Consider the following 24,490-nt stretch of genomic DNA (forward strand, 5'->3'; position numbering starts at 1 on the left):
TACGGCAATAGAAGCATTGCAAGATCAAAATTTCAAGATGGGTTGAACTCATCCCCCCACTCTCTCTCATATTTCCCCCTCCAACACCCACGACCCACCGTTCCTAAATCCTCGTTGGTACTGCGACAACTGCATTCTTCTTTTGCTGATGATGATGTCGCTGCCTACCCAATATGTTATGCAATTAAGATCTTGAACTTTTAATTCACTTTATTTGTTTCAAATTTTAGGATGTATCCCTTCATTTTAATTTTTCCATTTTCATTGTTTTTGTTTGGTTTATACTCGAACTAGCGAAAAGTTGGTTGGACTTTTGGAGAGTGGAGTAATTGCAGTATCAATTAGAGTAATTGAAGTCGTCCAAACTTAATTGTTGTTGGGTGGAGGTGGAGATGGTGTTAGGGTGGATGTTTGGGCCCATAGCATGGCCCAGTGAAATATCAGAAGGCACCTCTTTCGAGGCCTAGGCCTCCTAGGTCAAAGGGAATTCACCAGCTTTTAGGTAACAAAGCAACTTTACCTTAAAAAGGTGGAGGCTTCCCTAGGTCTGGGGAGGCTCCCCAAAAGGGTATCCTGTCTGGAAAATCCCTAGCGCTATAAATACCAACCATCTCATCAATGAACAGGTATTCAATTCTCACCTAACAAAACTAGAGCATCCTTCTTTAGACTGGATTACTTTCTCTCTCTACCTCAATCTCAACTGACTTGAGCGTCGGAGGGGCTTTCCCGGGAACACCCCCGGGCCAGTTTTTCCTTGTTTTGCATGATTGGCGATTACAAGACTCGGGATTTGACTCCCACCCTAAATAGATTATTCTTTTGACTAGTTTCGAGGCAGAAATAGTGGATATATTGTTGTTGGTTGTTTGGTCAGTGAGGTGGACAATTGGTAGTTGTGAATGACACTAATTCCACGCTAGTGATGGTGATGTCTATTGATTGGATGTGTTTGATAAATTTTTTTATGTCTTTCATACACAGCTAATATGAGTAGCGGTTTTACATAATAAATCGCTATTTTAAATAGCGGTTTTTCCTATTTCATTTGGCATTTTAGTGTGCGGTAAACTGCGACTTCCAGTAGCGGTTTTGTCCGAAGAAAATAAAGATATATATCTTATATGTATCCACGCTGACTTGGACAGTATGCAGGGAATTAATTCCAACTTTGATGCATAGATGGAATTAAAATTCCCTTTGAAATATCTAAGGAGAAAAATTCTAAAACTAGGGAACTTTATATGCCTATTTAAGTTTCTTTTCTCATTTTGTTAAATAAATTTTATTTTTTATTAGATTTCTTCAAACTCTGTTATAGGTTTTTAGTCTATATTGTGGAGATCTCCTTCTCTCGAATTGGAATTGTGATTATGGTTTTTTTGTTTTTAGATATGAGAATTTGTTCTCATTGGTTGAAGTCTGAAACTCGACATAAAGGTTTTGGAATCTCGAATTGGGTTAACATGGTTCGATCAAGAATGATCTTCCTAAACTATGTCAGAATGAGACTTTTTTAATCAGTAGTTGTTTAATTCAACAAATACAAATGGGTCGTGTTGTATTGCTTGATCTGATTCATTTATTCGGAGATGAATTTGATTTAACCTTGTTTAATTGTATCTTGTTTTTCTTTCATATCTATTATAAATGTCATTTGGCCTTCAGTTAATGAAATTTCTCTTTCAAAAAAAAATGATGTCTACCTATCAAGTTTAGTATTTGATCTTTAGCTTTTTCAAACCTCGAAAATTGATACCTATTTGTAACACCCCAAATTACTCAATTAAAATTGAGTAGCAAATAAATAATATTTGAGTAATTTAGGAGTATTATCGCCACATGACTTTCATGTTTACGAAAACCAACTACTAACTAACTAAATAACTTGCAGTAGGAGACTTAAGCAAAAGTGATAATTCGTTATTACTAAAACTGAATAGGGTACATACAACACAAGTAACACATTTACTTGTTCGCAATACTTACCACTTTAGGCGCAAGCATAAATCATAATAATTATATTCCAGGTAAGAAATTATGCCTATGATACTTTTCCGGTTCAATGTATGGCACAACTACACTAGCTAGTGGAAAAACATTATGGGAATAGCAACTCCGTCAAGTTTGGATGCGGAATAACTAATATAATGTTGGATTTTCCGCACCAATTCATCATGAACCAAACCTCAGTGGTAAAAGTTTGACCTTATAACTTCAAAGTCATGGGATCAAGTCATTAAACCCCATTAGGGACTGTTTGGGGGTGAGGTTTTCCTTACCATTTCCCTTCCCTCCAAAGAATCTGACCTACAAACCTGACTGGTCATACATATGCGAGCTGTCATCAGTTCAATATCCTTCATATTACATATCTAAATAAACACTTTTCATTTTGAAACCTCCCTAACCAATAAATTAAATCAAGAATAGCTTTTAAGAAAAACTCGTGCTTTTCAAATAACTAGGATTAGAATAATCATGAAAATGATTTCTCTTCTTATCCCCCTTCCTTAACCTAAGTGTGCACACCCCCCTAAGAGTAAGGGTAACAATAATAGCCAACAAGTTGACTTTAATGCATAAACCCTTCTTGATGTTAATTAGTCGGTAATATAATAATACAATTTAGTAAATGTCGACACATAAACGTGTCTCCCCATTTAAGGGTCCAATGATGAAAATACCGCAGTCTTAATTGGTTCAACCCAAGAGCATAGCAATCCGAATAGCCATCACAAAACTATTTTCGAAAAGTCATAAAGTCCTATTTTAAAGCCAACTTAATTATTCATGATAATTAATTGTATTTTGAGCCCAATCCTTTGAAAATTCCAATTAATTGTTTGATAATAATTAATTAATCAATTTCAATAAAATAAATATTTTCCAATATAATAATTTAGAATCGAATTTTATCCCGTAAAATCAGATCTCCGGAGTTAAAAGATAAAAGAAAATCTTTAAAACGTGTTTTCATCAAAAAGTTGTCAAAACGTGTCAAAAGTAAGGTGATGCCCTAAGCGCACGAACATGTGTTGAGCACACCAGACTGCTAAGCGCACGTGTCCTACCACGTAAGCGCGACCTAGTGCACAGTAGTGTGCCAAGCGCATAAGACAACCACGTAGAATTATGTGTCATATAGAGTCCTACGTCATGCTCACTTCTCTGTGTGAGACGCATCTTTTTCTTTTTATATTTTTCAAACCGCGTACCGCGTGTACGCTTTCTATTGGGCATTCCACGTCAAGCGTGCCAATCTGTGCCTAACACATGGATTTGCGCGTGACAGGTCGTCCTGCGCCTGTCTCAGATGGCCTTAGATTTTCCAAATTAAAAAACGAATTCTCAAACGATTTTTCACACTTAAACATTTTGAACTCTACGAATATAGTTACGAACCTCTCTGCGAAAACTCCCAACAAAAGTTCATACTTTCATAAATACAAACACATATTTTCATACATACATTCAAAACTTTCAAACATTCATATCTTCAGGTTCCACGATTGCTCGTCCCGAAGGTTGTCAAATTTTTCAAACACAAGCCACGGTATAATTTTAAGGGTCCTTAAATAAATAATTTTTATATTGAAATTACTAATGATTTATTTTGTAGATCTTTTATAGAAAATCATGCCTTTGTACATTTTAATCCTTTTTTTATATTTTATTTTATATTATTATTATTCATATGCCTATGCATGTTGTATGATTGTCCTGTTATGATTTTTATCACCCACATGTTATTTTTGCCAATCAAAGACCTAAATAATTGTTCTAATATAAATCACATAATTTGGAAAACCTGTTAGGTTCCCTGTAATTTCGATTGCCTAATAACATATCACTAGAAAAATAGTCTTTTATTTGTTTCCTGAACCAACCTAGACTAAATATTTTTAGGGTGCTAAAAATATTTTTTTGGTTATTTTATTGCATTAAAATTGACGTGAATCGATATTTAGTAGAGGCCATCAATAGGCGGACATGGTTGATTATGACCATATTCGTACGTACCCTGACCCCCAAACTCAATCTTTGGTTCATTTTGATCATCTATGGAGTCATGATGGGAAAATATATATTGAATAAGTCCCTAATTTGTCCCTATAATTTCCCAATATCTAATTAGGTTTATGAGTCTTTCTTTAAAGGTTTGTTGGCGACTTCAAAATATTTTACCATAAAACCTTAACAATGGGGTAGCCAAATAGGCGCTCATACGCATAGGCGAAATAAAATCACGCCTACAGTAAGTTATGGAAAATTCTCCTTTTTCTCATAATCAACTTTTGAACACACAAAGTTCATAAAACCATTCAACCCACTCCTTGTAATAATAATATAAATTTCTGAAAAATGATAAGAAAATATTCATATAATTGAATATGATTGATGAAATTCATTTCTTTTTTCATTTTTCGAAAGTGAACAGTAAAATGTTTTAACCATTTTAAACTAAATTGCTAAATCAATTAAATCAATAAATAATTTTAACACATAAAACCACATTTCAAAAGATCTAGCTACATCACATACCTTGATCTTGCACAAATAGCACACTAGCAATCTCACTTACTCTTACGCTTCAACGTTCTCCTAATTAAAATCTAATAAGTAACTTATTAGATTAACTCAGATATGAACTTAAACATGAATTCCTATAAATGGTATTAACAAGATATTAAACTCACTAATTAGAAACATGAAAAACTTTTAATTAAACCAAATAAAATTGAAACTTGAATAAGAAATTAACATAAAATTAAATGAAACTATTAGGTCAGACCGTCTGACCCAATAGGTTCAGTCGGACGGGGCACCTGTGTTCTTCCTCCCTCCTCCCTCAAAAATTTTCTCTCTCCTGCCTTTTCTTCTCATTTGTGTTCTTCATTTCTCCTCTCCTTTACTTTCCTTTCTTATTCCCTTGTATTTGAAGAAGTCCCCTCGCCGGCATGTTCATACATATTCGTTTGGAACCTCCATGGCTTCCCTTTCAAGTTGCCCAAAAATTCTATGTCCAATTCACCGTGTCTTTTTTCCTATACATCAGCATTAGATGTCTGCATATATATTATTCTAAACTATATTATTACTATTATAACTTCAATACAAAAAATACACTATTCCAGCCATGAACTGTATACAGTTTGCATACATGGAATTAGTAACCTCAGATTCTGAATAATTTCCATGAAGATTCGCCTCAATAAACTCTTCATAATAAATGTCAGGATGTTATGGATAATAGTTTTACGAAGAACTCCTAAAGTTTCTTTTGAGCCTTGTGATGACTTTTATTAATTTCGAAAGTCAAAGATTCATCATAACTCGATTCAGAGTTTGATCTATGAGGACTATCTTTATCTTACAAGTTATTCTTTTTAAACTTGATGGTAAATTCTCAAGGAGTGAGAGAAAGTTGTGGATAATGGACATGTCGGGTGAGTTCAGGGGGAAGTGAGAATTAGAAAAGAGAAATTTGAATATTAGATAAGATATTTCTCCTTATGTATTGATAAACTATTTGCCTTTAAATTGATGCACTGGCTTAACCGTGAAAATCATAATGAACGATAAAAGTTTAACACACAACCCTCTTGAACTCATTTGGGCACTTATGAGAAACGACACTATGGTTTCTTATGAGATGCGACCCTATGTCAATTACTTTTATAGCTTGACAATGAATTTCAAGATTCTTTTTCACATCGTTGATATTATTGTTAGTGAAATCGAGATTCAGACATGAAGTCGATAAAAACAAGATAGACAAATAAGGCCTTAGATTTGTTCTTCTAGAACTAGTTGCATATGCACGCGATGCGTGCGTCGAGAATCTTATGTAGTTATATACAAATGGACATGTTTTTTTTTTTTTTTTAAATTATTTTGATAGTGATGTAAATTATCGAGGTTCTTTTATAATAAAGGTGAATGATTTTTAATTGTTCAATACTGTCACTGTAAAATTTGATAGATGAATTAATAATTTTCTTTTCAACAACTTTAGTAAAGTTCTTTAACAATTATAAATGTTAATAAACCATATTGTTTGCACTTTGTAAATATGAAATATTATGTTATCACGATATATTGCTAACTTTCTTTGGTTGGAGATTCTAATTGATTTTGTGAATTGATTGTGTTAGTCTAGTTTGTCAAGTTATTAATGTTATTGAATATTCCATTTTTTGACCTACTCATATGGCAAGTTTCATTGATTCTCATTTTTTAGTTTTTTATAAAAAGTAAAACATTGTTTTAAATTATTACAGGTATTTTAGTCACTTCAAAAGAGGACACCACACCTCATCCCTTGGCTTATATAATAGAGATAAACCGTGTTAGATATTGTTTATTGTCTGGGCTCATGGCTTGACCCAATTATTATCAGAAGGCACTTCTTTCAAGACCTAGGTCATATATGTCAAAGGAGATTCATCAGCTTTTAGGGAACAAATGAGCTTTACCTTAAAAGGGTGGTGGTTCCCCTAGGTATTGGGATGCTCTCCAAAAGGGTTTTCTGTCTGGGAGATTCCCAACACTATAAATACCAATAGTCTCATCAATGAACAAGTATTCAATTCTCACCTAACAAAACCAGAGCATCTCTATCTAAACTTACTTACTTTCTCTCTCTACTTCAATCTCCACTGACTTGAGCGTCGGAGGGGCTTTCATGGGAACACCCCGAGCCAGTTTTTCCTTGTTTTGCAGGATTGGCAGTGACAGGACTCGGGATTATAATCCAACTCGGGATTTGACTTTCACCCTAAACACACTACTCTTTTGACTAGTTTCTAGGCAGAAACATTCATCGTGATTGTTGAAGAGAAAATATTCACTCTACATTTATATAACTAGCATACAGAGAAAAAAAATTCACAACTAAACTCTCCATCCTAAACTAGTTGTTGCATAAGAAGCAAAATAAAATAAAAACTATGGTCTAAAGTTATTGTAAAAGCTACTTTTGTTAACCTTTTCAAAATACCATTCCAATAGCTAAAAATTATCTCAAGACGAGACTTAACCAAACGTTCTTGTTCGCCTTTATTAGAGTTTTGACTTGGTACAGTTAAACCTATAAATATTACTTGAAAAGATGTTCTGAAGGTATATTTTTACTCACTTGAAGTTTGTAGTGCTCATTCAAACTAAACTTATTACAACCTCTATTTACAACTTATTAGAATCACTAAAACTTATTGGAATTTTATCTTTATTTATTCTTCTAAAATCAACAATGTGTTATGTTTTTTCATAGCGAGTATTCAAGAGAAAATATCCACATTATATTTTATATAACTAACATATGGGAAAAAAAATCACAAGTACACTCTCCCTCCTAAATTAGTTGTTTGCATAAACAAAAGGAAAAAAAAAACGATGGTTTACATCTAAAACTTATTCTAAAAGATACTTTTGTTATTCAAAAAGCTACTTTTGTTAACCTTTTCAAAATACCATTTCAATCTCTTAAAAACTATCTCAAAACTAAATTTAACCAAACGCTCTTGTTCAGTTTTGATCTATTTAAACCTGTAAACACTAATTAAAAATTTCTTGTCGAGGTATATTTCACTCGAAGTTCAAACTAACTTATTCAAATTTTTTTTTTTACAACACATTAAAATTATTTCAACTTTTTTTTTCTAAAACTTATTTTTCCTAAGTGGAAGAAAATACAACTTTCTTCAATTCATCTTTTGTTAGTCAATCAAGTATTCATTTACATCCCCTCAAAAAAAAAAAAAAGTATTCATTTACATGAGCTTGCAATGGTAAGATCTCCAAGTCTCGTAATGGGCTTGTAATACCCATTTACTAATTACTATAACCATAACATTTCAAGCCTTCAAATATTAATATGGGCTTTTCACACCATCAACAAAATTCTGGAGACCCTCCGGAAAAAAAAGCCCTAATATATAATAACTATAAACCCTATCAAACCACTAGCCGAAACTTCATTTCGATTTCTAGGGTTTCTCACTTTCTCTTTTCACCGTAAGTTTCTTCATCTTTCTCTTTCTACTTCATTATCATCATCAATTCTATTCATTTCCAGGATTTTCTTTAATTTGAGCTCCTAATCTTCTAATTTCCCCCTAATATCTGGTATTAATTGCAATTTTTTTTTTGTTTTTTAGTTCAAATCTTCGTAGAAAGCAGCAATGGCGGTTCCTCTACTAGACAAGAAGATCGTCAAGAAGAGAGTGAAGAAATTCAAGAGGCCACAAAGTGACCGGAAGATCTCAGTCAAGGTATCACTTTTGCGTAATTTGTAAAATATTGTTGAATTTATACCTCGGATTTTATCGTTTTAGGTAGCTCAGTGTTAGATTTTAAAAGAAAATGTTTCGAGGAAAAGATGTGTTTTCTGGTTTTGTAGTTATTGTTCATCATTTTTGATTGTATTAGTATTGATTTAGTGATAAAATGATTGCGATGAAGTTTAGGAAAATATTGAATTAGATTTGTTTGCGATGATTTAGTGCATTGGATATATTTATTTGTTCGCGACGATATATTGATTGTATTAATGTAGAGTTAGTGATGAAATGATCGCGATGAAGTTTAGGATAATATTGAATTAGATTTATTTGCTTAGTGCATTGTATATGTTTTATTTGTTTGCCACAATATAGATTGAATTAGTGTAGATTTAGTGATGAAATGATCGCGATGAAGTTTAGGAAAATATTGATTGTATTAGTATAGATTAGTGATGAAATGATTGCGATGAAGTTTAGATAAATATTGAATTAGATTTGTTTGTGATGATTGGGTGCATCAGATAGTTTTTTTTTTATGAGATGATGGTTGGAAATAGCGGTAAATGGCTGATGACGATGAATTCTAAGTGATTTATATGACGCATGGAGTTTACCCAGGATTGGATTTATGGTGTAGTGTTCTGGAAAAATTGAGCTAATTAGGTATAGTGATAAACGGCGAAATGAATTTGTGTCTTTGTTGAGGATTGTTCTTTGTAGCATGTGTTTTTTTTTAAATGTTTGATATGTTTGAAGACTTGAGTGAGCTGTAAAGATCTATCAGTGGCTTTGTGGTTTTCAATTTGTATTCTGTTAATCTTTTTTATCATGAGAAGTATGAGCGAATCCTGTAGGAAAGTTGTAGTTGTTTTTACTCTATTTGAAGAATCAGTATGCTATTAGAAAGTCTGAGCTGAGTTGTTTTTGACATTATGTTGTGTAAGGTAGTAAGCCGATTGTATTCCATTTTTGTCGTGATATTAAAATGCCGTTACTCAAACTGTTTCATTTAACTGGATGGTTGTCTCCCTGCAGACTAACTGGCGTAGGCCTAAGGGTATCGACTCCAGGGTCAGGAGAAAGTTCAAGGGTGTAACATTGATGCCCAATATTGGGTATGGCTCAGATAAGAAGACCCGCCACTTTCTTCCCAATGGCTTTAAAAAGTTTGTTGTTCACAATGTTGGTGATCTGGAGCTGCTGATGATGCACAACAGGTAATAGATACCGCCCTTTGGAGATAAACTCCGTGCAGGCCTCCCCTTCACTGTGTTTTAAATTTTTTATTTCATTTCCTTGACTGAACTGTATTTTTTGCTATTCAGGACATACTGTGCTGAGATTGCTCACAACATCTCAACAAAAAAGAGAAAGGATATTGTTGAGAGAGCTGCACAGTTGGATATTTGTGTTACGAACAAGCTGGCCAGGTTGCGGAGCCAAGAAGATGAATGATCCTCGTGTGGCAACTTATTATGGTCATGATTATGATTTGTATGCGGGAAATTTTTTGTTCTGGATCGTATGTGAGACATTATATGTTCATCTTTAACTTAGTTCAGTTAAATTGTGTTGGATCTTTAGAAAATTTTGTGCTCATGAGGAGTTCTATATTAAACCTTCAGATGTTCTCAATTTCCATTTCCTACTTATTTCCGATGTCCCCTGCTTTTTGACTTTGCTGATAGCCTGATATATCCCAAGTTCACCGACGATGAAGTACGAAATCTTAAACGTTTGAGTGAACGTGAATTTGGGGAGATGAAAACTCCTGATTTTCCAAAATTCGCTGGCACTTTTAGGTAGAACACTAGACAACGTGGTGCTCTATAATAATTTGACGAATTTGTATACTTCCTTGGCAACATCCAATAGGGATTTGAACGTTGGTGTTTGAATTAATTGTTCTTAAGCCTCCATTTTTCTAAAAAGAAAGTTCATACTTTTTTGATTTTTTACTTCAATTTAACTCCTCTAATTCATATTCTCTCCCATCTTTGCCATCATCACCGACGATCAACACTGACGAGCACACGACAAACACAAAATTCCGACCAGCATAAAATTTTGACGAGGTAAATTTTTTTAATGCATTTCATGGGGCACGACTTGTGGCCTGGACGTTGTGTCCTGGAAGTTGTGTTTATGGACACAACGTTTGTCCAAGAAGTTGTGTCCATGTACACAATGTCCAGGCCACAGATTAGCCTTTGGAATTCGTTAAAAAAATATACTTTGTCGGAAAAAAATTACGTCGTCGGAAGACATTTTGTCATCAGCGGCGATCGTCGGTGGATTGGAGGTGGCAATTGGTGGTTAGTGATTTTAGGCGGTGGAGGAGAGAGAGAGAGTTGTAAAAGCAGCTAAAGGCATAATAGTACATTTACATAATAATTGAGGCGATTTTAAGTAATTTTAAAGCGATGAATAAAAATTCAGCTGCTAAATTGCTATGGTCTAGTTGTCTACAAAAGCCTATTAGCCTCTAGGAGCCATAGCCTACGCCCTACTGTTGCTACCATCCCATTCTATTTATGCGTCAGATTACAACTCTTCAGGAACTACGAATTGCAGTGGGACCCATTTACTGTAACTGTATACTTCCTCCGTTTTTTAATAAGTAACACACTTCTCCCAAAAAGCTCTCACATAAAAGGGAGAAATGTGTAACTTATTAAAAAATGGTGGTTAGTATTTTTCATCACTTTGTTAGTCGTTAATTAATTTTAATGCAGTTTATATATTTTTTTGCTACAAATTATAAGTTGTTAGCCAAAATCATTTTTTTTTAAAATTTCAATTTATCTATGTTGTTTTTCACTGCAGAAGATAAATTGTTGTATTGAGTATTATGTTGAAATTAGTAATGTAAATTGATATATGATTTTATAAATACAAAATATAATAAATCGTACTATTTTAGTTTTATACTATAATAATATATTTGGGGCTCGTTTGGTTTAAGTTGGGAAGTATAAGTTCCCATGAATTTGCATTGTCCATGAAATTTTATTTCCTAGGAAGTACATTTTTTGTTTGGTTGAACATGGAAAATTCTATTTTCCATGGGAATTTTCACTTATCTAGGGGGGCCTAGGTAAGTTATTTCCTACAAAATCCATTCTGTAGGAAATAGAACCTCTTAGTTAGTACTACTTTTCATGTTTTTGTCAACGAAACAACAACACATATATTTACTTCCTAGGAATATAATTTCCCATGCTTTGAAGGTTAATCAAACAAGCTCTTAGATTATAACAAATGGTTGATTAAATTATGATCTAATTAAAGTTTTCGGGAACGATTATAATAAAGAACAAATTATTTTGGTTTCTTATCTAATTAAATTAGGATTTGCATAGTATTATGAAAAATAAAAAAACTCGATGATTGTTTTTGTTTCTCATTTAAAGAAAAATTTGTTTCTAAAAGTTAGCATTGATGATCTTTTAAATGAACTCCAAAGTATGAGAATTCGAAGAGAACAATTATAATAGTTTACTTACAAGAATCCTTAAATTATCATTTAAATAAAATAATTTTTTAGGGTATTTTTATGAATTTTTGAAATTATTTGAATTCTCTTATACTATCGGGCCGGTCTCGATCATTTTGGTGGCCCGTAGAGATTAAACTCTTGGATTCGCCCGGTAAGTATACCTGTGTTAGGAACAAGAGATATAAAAAAAAGACGGGGTAGCGTGTCATTAACAACCATTTTAATAGGTGACTTTGTCAATTAAAGTCTTTCAAAAAACATGTCGTAGTTTAAGAATAAAAATAACTTGTTGGGTTGGCCAATTGAACGATGTCATTAAATCTATGTTTACCACGATTTAAAAAAAATTAAGATAAACAAAAAATCACCGAAAAAGCACTAAAATATCATATTTGCCCTTTGGATTTTAATTAGTTCTTGTCCCGGATGATGCTCCGTATTATTTAAATGTGCATTTGAAGTTTTCAAAAATAGAAATATTACATTGTCTTTAAATGATTTTTCTCCCACAAATACAAACATGAGTATTATAGTGTAGTTGGTCAGTACATTAGCTTATCAAATGAGAGGTCACGTGTTCGAGTCTTGAAACAAACATTTTTATTGTTTGATGTCTCATTTGATTGTGTGGAGGAGGGGAGAGTACATATGGCAGCATGATATTTGTTTGTCTTGAGTTATATATCTCTATTACATAAGGGAAGGGGGGACTTATGGTGTCCTCTTTTGAACTGACTATTTTGCACTCCTTTCCCTTACTAAATTACAAAAATAATATCAATACAAAAATGGGGATTCAAACAAAGCTACCGGAAATTAAATTTCAACATCACTCACAAATCACTTATGTTAGGAAACTTTACAAATCCCTTTCTAAATCACATTCAAGAAATCCCGCAATTCACTTAACTTTGCAAAAAAAAACTAAAAATTAACTTACAAACCAAAACTAATATAGTAGGGCGTAAATACATAAAAAAAATATTCACAAAATTCACTTACAAATGATGTTCTCAAGAACTCACAAATTTCACTTACAAATTATTCTTTACCTATACACGCTATGCATAAAAATCTGTAAAAAACATAAAATTTCGACGGGGATATCACACATTTGTCCATCGGCGAATTGCAAACTTCCAAAAAGTTATATAATTATTTTAATCTTCCAAGTTATTTCAAATTAGTTGAAAAAACAATAGCAATTGTTATGTATCGACTAACAGAAAAAAGGGAGATGATAGCAATCAGTTAAAAAGAACTTAAATTTAACCCTTTATTTTCACATAAAATGAGAGAACAAGATAAAAGCAACAAATTTAGTTTTTTTTTTAAAAAAATTCCAATATTAAAAATTTTGCTCATAACTTTTGCAAAAAAATCCATTTTCACAAATAAATTTTGAAAAAAAAAACCAAAATCAAAGTTTTCGCGAACAATTTTTGCAAAAATCAATTTTCAGAAAAAAATTAAATTAATTTGCTAAAACCATTTTCAGAAAAAAATTACATTATTTTGCGAAAACAAATTTTAAAATTAAGCACCAAGACAACTGTAAAATTTTAAAATGGAAAAAAGGGCTTTTATACAATTTAAATTTAATTCATTTTCATGTTAAATCAGAAAACAAGATAAAAGAAAAGATTTTTGTTCTTTTTAAAAAATTCCAATATCAAATTGTGTATGAAAATTTAGAATTTTATCTCAAATATAATATTAAATATGAGACTGGTGAAAATTTTAAATACAAGTTTGTGAAATCATAATTTAGATGTTAGGCAAGAGAAAAAAAAAACTGAAATTGATTCATACTTTTCGGATTAAATTTTGGGATGACAGATAATTGACCCAAGAAAAAACTGAAGTTAGTTGATTTAAGAAATTACCTTTCTTTGTTAGAAAATCGACCCAAGAAAAAACTGAAGTTGGTTTGCTTCCTTCAAAAGTGGTTGATACGACTGATGGATTTTTGATGAATTAGATCTACTACTTTGCTTAATACTTGAAAAGGCTGATTTTCTTATTGTATAGTGTATAGTTTGATGAACTAGGTTCCTTGAAAATATGGTTTGTAGATTTGTAATGAGAAGAGAGAAAATGAATAGCAAAAGTAGTGGAATTACACCGATGTTGCCAAGTAGTGGAAAAGGTAGTAATATTTTTTGTTAAAATTCTAGAAGGATGTGCCTACAGGCTACAACACGTCACTCAAAATTTTGGGTTTCAAATACAAGTGTGGATCAAAGTATATTAGCCAAATTATAATATGGGTTTAAATACAAGTGTAGATCAAAGTATAAATTAGCCAAATTATAATATTGTTGCATTGGAAATTCAATGTAACAGATAATATGGACTCAATTTTTTTTTGCTCAATAGAGATAAGTTTAACTAAGGGAGTAATACTGTAATGCTACTTAAATGCAAAAAGTTAATGACTGCAAAAGAAAGAACAGAATGTAGAAGGAGTACTATTTGATTGTATTTCAAAGAATCTTATTCACAAAATGGAGGTGAACTTAAAATACTAAATTGCATTTTCTTTTTGTTTACTAATTAGTAATAATTAGGCATAAAAATGTCATCGCATGCATCGCGTGCATAAAAAGCTAGTACTAATATATTAGAAAGCATATCTTATATACTTCTATTAGATTCGATCATGTGACCTCAAGTTAACCTACTGATGTTATTAGATGTTATTCTTTTAATATGAAACATCAATAATTATTAAGTCGAGGCATCACTTGGGCCCAAAAAGGTAAACACTACTTACATATTGAAAAGACGGTAAGTAACTAATTTTCAAAAAATAAATATATAATTAAGTTAATGCGAAATGAAATTCCTAGTTCCATTCAATTGGGGAGGAACATATTCAATTCATAATAATTTTTTTCATTAAGCCTTGTTCTTTTGGACTTATTTTCAGTTCAGGTCATGCACTTTCTCATGTTCACCTTTATTGCAATTCAGTTTCTCTTTCTCGCAGTTTAGTTTCTCGCAATTAAATTCAATTTAGTTTTTTCTAGTCCAAAGAAACTTATGAATTAACTTTCTCTTTGAGACTAAGATAAGAACGAAATTGTTATTGTAGTGTGCATTCCTTCCGTTTCTTATTTGTATATTCACTTTACTTTGGGAAACTATAAGGAGAAAGTTCAAAAGTGTGAGAGAGAAACTGAAAAGTGAGAGTGAGAAACTAAAAAAAGTAGAGAGAAAAAAGGCGGATTATTATACTTCCTCCACTTTGTTTTTTATGAAATATTGGGTTAAATGACACTATTCATTGATCATTTTTTACTCCAATTTATCGCTATTATATAAAGAAAAACATAGTCAAGTGAGATATTGTTAGATTCGTCCCAATACATACTATCAAATTATAACTTTTTTATATTTTTTTTACGTGTACATAACTAAAAGTATTAATGATTAACGAAGCATGTTGGGTTGCGTGAAAAAACTAATGCTTCATATAAAACAAAACGGAGGAAGTATAAAAAATTGAACCACAAGAGTGAAAAAGAGGAGAAATTAGATTAAACAGGTTAATAAAAAGATAGACTAAATAGTAAACTACTCCCTCCGTTTCCTAAAGATCTTCCCACTTACTGTTCCTACAGATACCAAGGAAAATCAAGTTGTGTGGGGCATGGTGTGAGTAAAGTAGGAGAGAGAAAGGGGTTAAGATAAATAAACAAATAAAAAGGGATTAAAGTAGGAGAGAGAAAGAGAGTAAAATTGAATTAATAATGTAATGGTGGACCATATGATAGTGACATGAGTGGGTAAATAGGGAAATTTGTTTTGCCAAATAAGGAATAAAGCAAAAGAGGGAACATCTTTTGAAAACACCCTTAAACGGAAAGAGGGAAGATCTTTAGGAAACGGAGGGAGTAGTAGTGTGTAGATAAAAAAAAAAGGAGTTAAAAAGAAAAGTACATAAATTTAAAAAAGAAATGAGGAAGTATAAATAAGCACAAGTTATCTATCATATTAGAACTTAGAAATGAGGTAGTATTATAAAAAAAGGCAAAAGCTAACGGATGTCCGGGAGCGCTAGATAAGAAATATATTATTCTACTTAATGACTCATATTTATATAAAATGATATAATAATTTATAATTCCAATGCAAATGCATTTAGGTAGTGTTTAGAAACTTGTATTGCATTTCAAATAATGGAATTGAAATCTAGAATTTAAAGTTTGTATTTCAATTCCTAATCATTGTTTTGTAAAAAGGGTTTAATAGAGGAGATGGAAATAGAAGTTTAATGGAGGAGAGAGAAAAAGTGTGGGTTTACTAAAGGAGAGAGAAATAAATACTTCATCCGTTTCATAATAGATGCCATATTGTTGTTAAAACGGACTCCTAGGCAAAATTTCTTAAGCATGTTTAAATAGTATAAAGTGAAGTAGATTAATTGTAGTGGTCCCATGTGAAAAGGAGGGAAAAAAAAATGGTTGGGGACCACATATAAAGTGAAGTAGATTAGTGTACTTAAAACAAGTTAGTAAGGGTAGAATGGTAAAAGTATCAGGTAAAAGTTACTAAATAAGGAAAAAAAAACATTGTTGCATCTATTTTGAAACACCCAAAAATGTACAATGTGACATCTATTATGAAACGGAGGTAGTATTAGAAAGAGAATGAGTGAAGTTGGGATATATATACTCATGGAGTTGAGATATGTATGAGGAGAGAATTTCAAATGACAAGGTAATAGCTTGAATTTGAAATTCTACTAATATAAGCTTTTGATAAGAATTTGGACAAATTCCATAATTTCAAATTCCATGTCATCCAAACAATGGATTTCATCCAAATCCAGGATTTGAAATGAAATCTTGCTATCCAAACATAGCATAATGCTTTGCATTGGAATTAAATGTTTTCCCCTTTCCTTTTGAAAAATATTAAATATTTTTCATTGAAATCATATATTATTTTATTATTTTGTATAAATATGAGTAATTAATTAGAAAAATATACTTTCTTATCTAGCGCACTGAGGCGTCCGTTAGCGAGATCGTGTAAAAAATTACATACTGAATTTCTTAAAAATAAAAAATAAAAAAAGTTATTACATACTGATTGTTGTTTGATCGGACCAAAATTTGTTCCTCCCCGAATTACGGAAAACTGAGTGAAGTGTCAAATGTCTGAAGCCCTAAATTAGCCGCTTCTTCTCCTCTTTCTCTCTCCTCATATTCTCTCTCCTCGTCAGACAAAGTGACGCCGTTTTGTCGGACTTCATGGCTTCGCAAGTTGCAGGTCAGTTTCATGATTCTCCTTTCTATATTTATCTCTTTTTTCATCTAAATTCTAATTATGATGATTTCCTAAATTATACATATTTGTTGATTTGTTAATTGTGATGTTGTAAATTTTTAATTTGTGATTATGAGATTGTTTTCTTTTAGTTTTCTATGGAAGTAAAAAGATACTAGTTGAGTTGATAAATGAATTATTTGTATAATAGTGTTATTGTTAATTAAGCAATAGAGATTGAGTTGAGATTGTGATGTTTGTTGATGAATTAGAGTCTAATTAGATATAATAATCACTATATTTCAGAATTCTGAAGAGAAAACGTTGAGTGCGTATATATGATTTCGATGTCTACTGCTCCAAGGAGGAAAAAATGGAGTGAGGCAGAGGAAAGGACACTAATAGATAGATATGGAGAGCTCGTGTCGAACGGAACATTAGCGAAGATGAAAACTAGGGAGAAGAAGTTTAGACCGATTGCTTTTTATGTGAATACAATGCATCATGATAGGGATCCAATTGCGTTTCCTTGGCAATGGAGTTGGAAAGATGTGTCTACGAAAGTTCAGAACATGAGGCATCAGTATTTGCTGGTTAAGCAAAAGATTAAGAAGCCGGAACCACCATTAGGGAGCAATTTGGTGGGTGGTGGGGAGGAGTTTGAGTGGGCTGATAGCCTCTCGCATTGGTCAAATTTTCTTAGGTATAAAGAGGTGTTTGGGGATGTGCCTCTTGTTTTAAGTAATAGCCTTGATGATTCCATGTTGGGTACGGTTAATAATGATGACAATGGTGGGGGTTTTAGTGGGAGTAGCCGAGGGGTGGATATGGTTGATTTTGGCCATTTGGGTCATTCTGGAGAAGGGGATTTTGCCACGGGGATTGATGGTGGGGAAGATGGGGTCTTGAGTTTAGGTTTTGAGTATGATGGAGAGGAAGGAGAAGAGAATTTTAATAATAGTAGCAACCATTTGAAGGATGATGGTGATGAAGAGTTTGCATATGAGGAGGTTGAGGCTAATGGGTCAGAGTTGAGAAAGAAGAAGAAGGTAATAAAGGGGTTTGAGACAAAGGCTTGGAGTTTTTTAGCAAATCAATTGGGACAATTAAAGGAAATGGAAATGCGATTTGACCAAAAGGAGCTGGAGCGGGACCGAGAGAGGCAAAGGAGGGAGAATTTCCGCTCAGAGCGTGACAAAGAAAGGGAAAAGATGTGGCAAGAGCGGGATAAGGAAAGAGCAAAAAGGGAGAAGATTATTGAGGAGCTGAGGAAGCGAACAATAGTAGAATGGGAAGCGATGGAGAAGGAATGTGAGGAAAGGGAAAGAAGAAGAAGAGAGGAACTTATGATTCAGGAGAGGGAATGGGAAGAGAGGATGAGCTTGAGGAGGTCTGAGTGGAACAAGAGGATGGACGACATGTTGAATCAGCATCGAGCAGAAATGGGACAGATTCAGTCCCGGATACTGCATGAACAACAAAATATCACAAGTCAGTTGCTTACAATTGTATCACAGTGGTCGGGCCATCCAAGTGGGCTATCCGATCATACCGTAGCGAGCAGCCACTATCTCTCACCAGTGATGCAGAATCTGCACCATGTGAATGACATGGTTCATGACGATACTAGGGTCGAAGGAGACAATCAGGAAGATCAATTCATAGTCGATTGATGATCCTGACTTTTCTGTACTTCTCTGCGGTTGTAGTTCAAGGCAAATGTAACATAGAATATTTGCCATGACAAAGTGTAGAGGTAAGAGACTTCAGCTGGAACTTCGTGCTCTAGTTTGCCTATCATTGTATATTGATCTGTGTATTATGAATGCTTAGTCAATAATGGATATAATCTTCCTGGTTCCTTTTGCATTATTTGCTAATAAAGTTGGTAAGATTGGGTCTTTACAATTTGTGAAAATTGTATATGAAACCTGTGACTTTTATTCCGGAATGGTAAAGCATCATTCAACTGTATCTATGTTGGGGCTGCTATAGGATGCAAACTTATATACTCCTGTTGTCCAGAACTAATGATAACGTAAGCTATCTTGGATGTCCAAAAGCAGTTGCCACTTGCCATATTCATGAAAAAGTAGAACTATGATTTGTTTTCTTGGATGCCCTAACTTAACTTGGTTTGTAGGGTAAACATGAGAGATTGTGGATAACCAACTATAATAAACGATCTTTTATTGAATTTAGTCATATTTTTTCTTAGTTACGAACAATTGACGATGAGGGAGTAGGATGCAGAACACCCCATGTTTTTTACCCTGCTAGATTTTGTTTTTATATTTATTAATATATGTATTTGGTCTGTAAATTGTGGGTATAGATACTCAACTACCATGCAATGGAATTCCACTTGAGCTCAGAATGTATTTGTGCTTTGATTCTTTGTATTACAAGTTATGAATTTCTGAGAGTATTTCATGCATCTCCTTCACTGTTCTTACACGGCGGATCTCTCTACTTGGCTTTAAAGTGTAGCAGAAGTTGCATCTCAAATTGTCGCTATTCATTCGTTTTTCGATCAGGTGAGTAGTCAATATTGGAGGAATTTTCACTTTGAACTGAATTAGATAGGATCAAACATCTTGTTGCACTGTCCTCTACTTATTTTGTGAAGTAAGTCAAAATCTCTGATCAAGGGTCTAAGTGGAATATCTCAGCAATTGCTTAGGTGTAGTTGAATTTTCTTAACCCCTTTACATAAGGAATTACTAACTAGGTTTATCTGTATTTTAAGTAGCCAGTGTTTTGAGTTGAAGTTTGCTTGAGCTTGACTTGATAAGGCACCTAACAACTAACAAGTTTGAGTGAATGAGTCGCATGTGAGCTGGACCTAAGCTGATGTTGGATCAGAAATATCTAATTTAGTTGTTCAGCTAGTTCATCTGGTTAAGACCCCTAACAATACTCTTGTCATGGGTCACGGAGCTTCTGATTCCTGAGAGGCTAGCAAACTACAGTAGGATATGGTAAATAAAGGAAGCCGCCCGCCACATTACCTGCTTATATTGTTATTAGCTGCAAAAGTCACATCTTTACATGTGGAAGGAGTTTTAATCAACATCTTTGAAGGAATATACCAAAGGCTTGCTAAATGCGCTAAACATCTGTAACATAGTTCTTGAATTATTTCCTCAACATTCATAAACAAAGGTCTGATTTGTAAAACCTCTCGTAAAATATGCATGCTGAAGCCTGAAGTGGAATCCAGATGTATTATATCTGTTAGGTTTGTCTTAAAATCTAAGATTAGAATCTCTCTTTTCCTTTTTTTCCCTTGATAAGAGTGACCATTACCTCTGAGCCATACTCTTTTGTGATTTAGCTTTCAAAAGAAGCTAGGGATTAAGGCTTTCTTTTTACCTGAAGTAAATTGATCTGGTTTGAATTTTTAGATGTCTAGTATGGTTTGATCTGAATCTTTTTGGGTTTAATTTGACCTTACTTTTTACGTTAGTGTATAAGAAAAATATTATCACTCATGATCTTGTTAGCTTTGTCTCAATGTGCCTTTTTATATTATCAAAAAAAAATTTATTTTTATTATTATGCAATTAAAGTTTTTTGGTGGTTCTGTATGAGAGACTGATGTGATTTAAACAAGAATAAGTATATGTTCTTGAAATTAGGTCAAAAGAAGATAACCTTAGTGAGCATCAGTTGTACTATGTAATTTTTGGTTACATTAGAGATCTTAATTGGATTTAGTTATTTGCATGCAATGTTAGACATCGAGCTTGTGTTCAAAGTGATATAAACACTTCTCTCTTGAACCACTTATATTTCAATTTTTATTTCCAAGGTGTCGTTGCTTATTTACATTCATATGTAAAATCATATCTGCAAACAGTTTGAAAGACCTAATCTTGAGTGTAGTTTTCTTCTGGATTTTGTATTGACATATGTCCTGATTGGGGTAAAATTCTTAGATATCATTCATGGTTTTGGGAAACAGATAACTTAGTGGTTGTCTTTGAAGGGACAGGAGGAAACCCATTTGAGATCTGATTGACATCACATTATAGACAAATTATCTGTGCTGGTATATCAGAATCTCACTATCGACCACTTTCAAGATGGGCGAATCATGGTTCTCGGAGACGGACAGATCTGATTAACGACACACACCTAAAATGCATCTGTATTGTGAAGACGGATATGTAATCAATATATTGTTTGCCAGCTACGGGACCCCAATGGCTAGATGTCAAGAGTATTCAAGACGCAGCTGTCAGCCTGTCACACACCAAAGTCATCTGACGTGGTTCATGGAGTAAGTGGGTAAACAATATACACTGGGCCCATTTGGTGGATGATAATAAATGGTAAGTGGTCGTTGATTTTTTACCTCTAACTATGCGACTTTCTATTACCACTCAATTTTATCTTTAGAGGTGCTAATTAGGTAATACTTGCTCCGTTCTAAAATATGTGTTACGTGGGGTTGGGGGGAGGGGGAAGAAGAGAGAGATAGAGAGAACTCAATGCTAAATAAAGTAATGTTGCATTAATTTTGAAACCTCAAGAAATGGTAAACGTAACACTTATTTTAGAACGGAGGAACTAAGGGGTGTTTGGTTGAAGGTTTTGGAAAAGAATGGAACGGATGTGAAGCCACTAGTTTCAAAAAATTGTTTGGTTGAGGTAAGTTGGATATGGGACCTCATATCCATAGGTTTTTCATCCCCCGCTAAACCCATGGAATCTCATACCCGCCACTAGTCCACCACTAAGGAATGAGATCCCCATACCTCCCCTTTACTATTCTAAATCAATACTTTTGAATGAAACAAACAACTATAAAAGGTAATGGATTGTGAATTCATACCTATGGGGGTGTCATTTTCATTCCGTTGCAAATACTTGAATGAAACACCCCCTAGAAACTATAAATATTTCCACATACTTGGGGATAGAGTTGCATTGTTTCAGACTTGGGTACTCTGTGTTGGACACAGGTATGTGTGTCTGAGTTGGTGTCTATAAAAAATATCTGTGATTCCTATAATGAAGTGTGAAGTTTCCTTACTAATGTATGAGTGTCGAAGATCATGCACGAGTACTTGAGGTAATGTGAAGAGTCTGAGTTTCATTGAATGGCATCACCATAGACATTCTTGATATTATACAAATTCTACCATTAGTCCATTACCATCATAAATTTTGCCTATCAAATTGGATTTCTCAGGCTCACAGCTGTAGATTTTGAGCTTAAGTATATCGTTGAACTGGATCCATGCATTGTTGTTTGTAGAGTTTCAGAAATGAACGTGAGGAACATTCTACTAGTCAATTGATATAATGTCGAGTTCTAGACAGTACACTAAGAATGATCAAATTGAGCTTGATAAATCCGCAAAGTGACCCTCCCACCTGATTGCGATTTTACTTGCCTTGTGGCTTATAATGCAATTCACTTACAATTCCTTTCTGTCATTAAATACTTCATCTTTGAGAATAAGCCCTGCAAAATTTCAATTCTTCTTTGTGATATCTTGGATGTTTAGATACTCCTGATTCTTGGAAGGGTATTGCTAATGATTTTATTACCCATTTCTTTTCTCAACAGCTTTGCCAAGGAAGACAGACTTGCTCCATTAGAGTTTCTAATGCCGAATGGTGATCCATGCAGGGGGGTTGTTAAAACCTTGGCTGCTCCATTAGAGTTTTTAAATGCTGAATTTGATGGCGATCCACGCAGAGAGGTTGTTAAAACCCTAGCTGCTCCATTAGAATTTTTAAAAGCTGAATTTGGTGGTGATCCACGCAGAGGGGTTGTTGAAACCTTGGGAGGCGAAATGTGTGTCATCACAGGTCAGGGTTCTCATCAATCTAGGTATGTTTGTTGATCACATACACACTCTGCATATTTTGGTATTATTACCTTTGTATTATTTTGAGGCGAGAATGCATCTTATGTATTTTCATCTGCAACTCACTCAGTAAGTCAGTATGGTGTAAGATTGATGACTGTTATGGTCTATGCACTGTCTCAAACAATTTTTAGATTTCCCCGTCTTTTCTGATACTCCAGTTTGTATTATCTTGAGAAGCTGTGTCTTTGTGTCCTACAGAGTTACAGGTACATGTATATGAATATGAAGCTATGTCTTTATCCAAAAAAGGGAGCATGGCCGTGCCTCTATGTACTTTTTAATTAATGATGATTGCTGCTTGTGTGCTAGTCCTATGCTTATTGTTGGAATATGGGATGTCGGCCTATCCGACTTCGGTAATCTCAGTCATTATGAATATGATTGGGATGCTGTGTAAGTGATTTACGAGGTTTAATTCTAATCACGACAAGTTATGTGTAGGTCAGGTGGTGGAGGCGGTGGCAGTGAGCTAGTGATGATGGTCGAGAATTTATTGTGGTGTTGATGATAACCTAATTTGTACTTCATATGCATAGCAAATATTTTATTTTAAAGATGTACATAATTCATTTTCTTTTGAGGGGTGTATACATAAACAAATCAAGATCAGAAAGATAGAATACTCCTCTTGTAAGACGGGAGACCAAGGCTAAACTATCCATCTCAAACATCACCTGGGATAAATTGTGAGCTCAGGCTAACTTCACCGCCAGGTACAATGCCTTCCCCTCCGCGATTTCCGGTGAACACCAGAAATTTAGTTACGTTTAGTATAATACATTTTGATTAAACTCCAAGGTCCAAGCTGATTAAAACTTAAAAAGTGTCATGACTCATGATGGTCAAATTTAGAATTAATATATGGAATAATAGTCACATTAAGGCAGCATGAAAAATTCCCCTCCCCATCTCTTTCGACCTTCCTTATGCACTTATACTTGCTTGATGAGTGAACAGAACACGTAGCTTTGGAGGATAATGGTCGGTTGCTTACCGAAAAGTGGGGTCCACATAAAGACTTAGCCGTTGGAGTTGAATTTGCCATAACGAAATTTTAAATTCTTGCCAAGATTGGATGGGATTGGGGTGGCTATTATTTGGCCCGCCAGGCGCCACAAAACGAGGTCCCATGTGTAATTATTCTTATTTTACCATCATTATTATGATTAGTTATTCTTTTTCTTGGTGAGAAGAAGTTTGCAGATTTATATTTTTTTATGAAATAAAACTGAATATTAGTTGTCCTCTTTCTTGTTTAAAGTAATACTATAATTGTAGTCCTACGAGTTATGAAAATTATTTCATAAGAACATTTTGTATTATTACATTAATTTATAAACCAACCAGTCTTTTATGTGATTTGTCGCACACTTAAATCATGGTGCAACATTATAAGTAATGATATATATCCAAAATACATTAATTGTTAAACATAACCCTTGGTTTAATATCAAACTATATAAGAAAATGTACATATTGCATGTTTTATAGGCTGTATTAGATGACAATAATTCCTAATGAAATAGTACGTAGCTTTT

The 24,490-nt window shown here is 33.5% G+C and overlaps 2 protein-coding genes across 7 annotated transcripts; both read left to right on the forward strand.

Annotated features, from left to right (window-relative positions):
* The first annotated feature begins 7,875 nt into the window (after positions 1 to 7,875).
* LOC104901727 (60S ribosomal protein L32-1) lies at positions 7,876 to 9,923 on the forward strand. Its single transcript, XM_010689328.3, has 4 exons — positions 7,876 to 8,019; positions 8,163 to 8,276; positions 9,324 to 9,505; positions 9,614 to 9,923. Exons 2-4 carry the CDS (start codon positions 8,187 to 8,189, stop codon positions 9,741 to 9,743), a joined length of 402 nt encoding a protein of 133 aa, XP_010687630.1. The 5' UTR covers positions 7,876 to 8,019; positions 8,163 to 8,186; the 3' UTR covers positions 9,744 to 9,923.
* Positions 9,924 to 16,886: 6,963 nt separating this feature from the next.
* On the forward strand, positions 16,887 to 24,306 carry LOC104901729 (uncharacterized). 6 transcript variants are annotated; one of them, XR_007268663.2, is made up of 5 exons: positions 16,887 to 17,067; positions 17,371 to 18,820; positions 19,400 to 21,401; positions 22,646 to 22,912; positions 23,394 to 24,306. XR_007268663.2 is itself a non-coding variant. In XM_010689329.4 (2 exons), exon 2 carries the CDS (start codon positions 17,403 to 17,405, stop codon positions 18,735 to 18,737), a length of 1,335 nt encoding a protein of 444 aa, XP_010687631.2. In that variant the 5' UTR covers positions 16,887 to 17,067; positions 17,371 to 17,402; the 3' UTR covers positions 18,738 to 19,010. The 6 variants fall into 6 exon arrangements, 1 of the variants encoding a protein (XP_010687631.2); XR_007268664.2 differs by having other exon boundaries at positions 19,550 to 21,401; XR_791257.4 differs by having other exon boundaries at positions 21,006 to 21,401.
* Positions 24,307 to 24,490: the final 184 nt, after the last annotated feature.

This window comes from Beta vulgaris, chromosome 8 (genome assembly GCF_026745355.1).
Source record: "Beta vulgaris subsp. vulgaris cultivar EL10 chromosome 8, EL10.2, whole genome shotgun sequence".
NCBI classification, from domain to species: Eukaryota; Viridiplantae; Streptophyta; class Magnoliopsida; order Caryophyllales; family Amaranthaceae; genus Beta; species Beta vulgaris.

What these genes read in the sequence shown, in the direction of transcription:
- LOC104901727 (XM_010689328.3), top strand. Translation starts at nt 8,187, where the DNA reads ATGGCGGTTCCTCTACTAGACAAGAAGATCGTCAAGAAGAGAGTGAAG. An exon ending in ACCGGAAGATCTCAGTCAAG is followed by an intron (nt 8,277 to 9,323) that starts GTATCACTTTTG and finishes GTCTCCCTGCAG; the next exon opens with ACTAACTGGCGTAGGCCTAA. An exon ending in CTGCTGATGATGCACAACAG is followed by an intron (nt 9,506 to 9,613) that starts GTAATAGATACC and finishes TTTGCTATTCAG; the next exon opens with GACATACTGTGCTGAGATTG.
- LOC104901729 (XM_010689329.4), top strand. Translation starts at nt 17,403, where the DNA reads ATGATTTCGATGTCTACTGCTCCAAGGAGGAAAAAATGGAGTGAGGCA.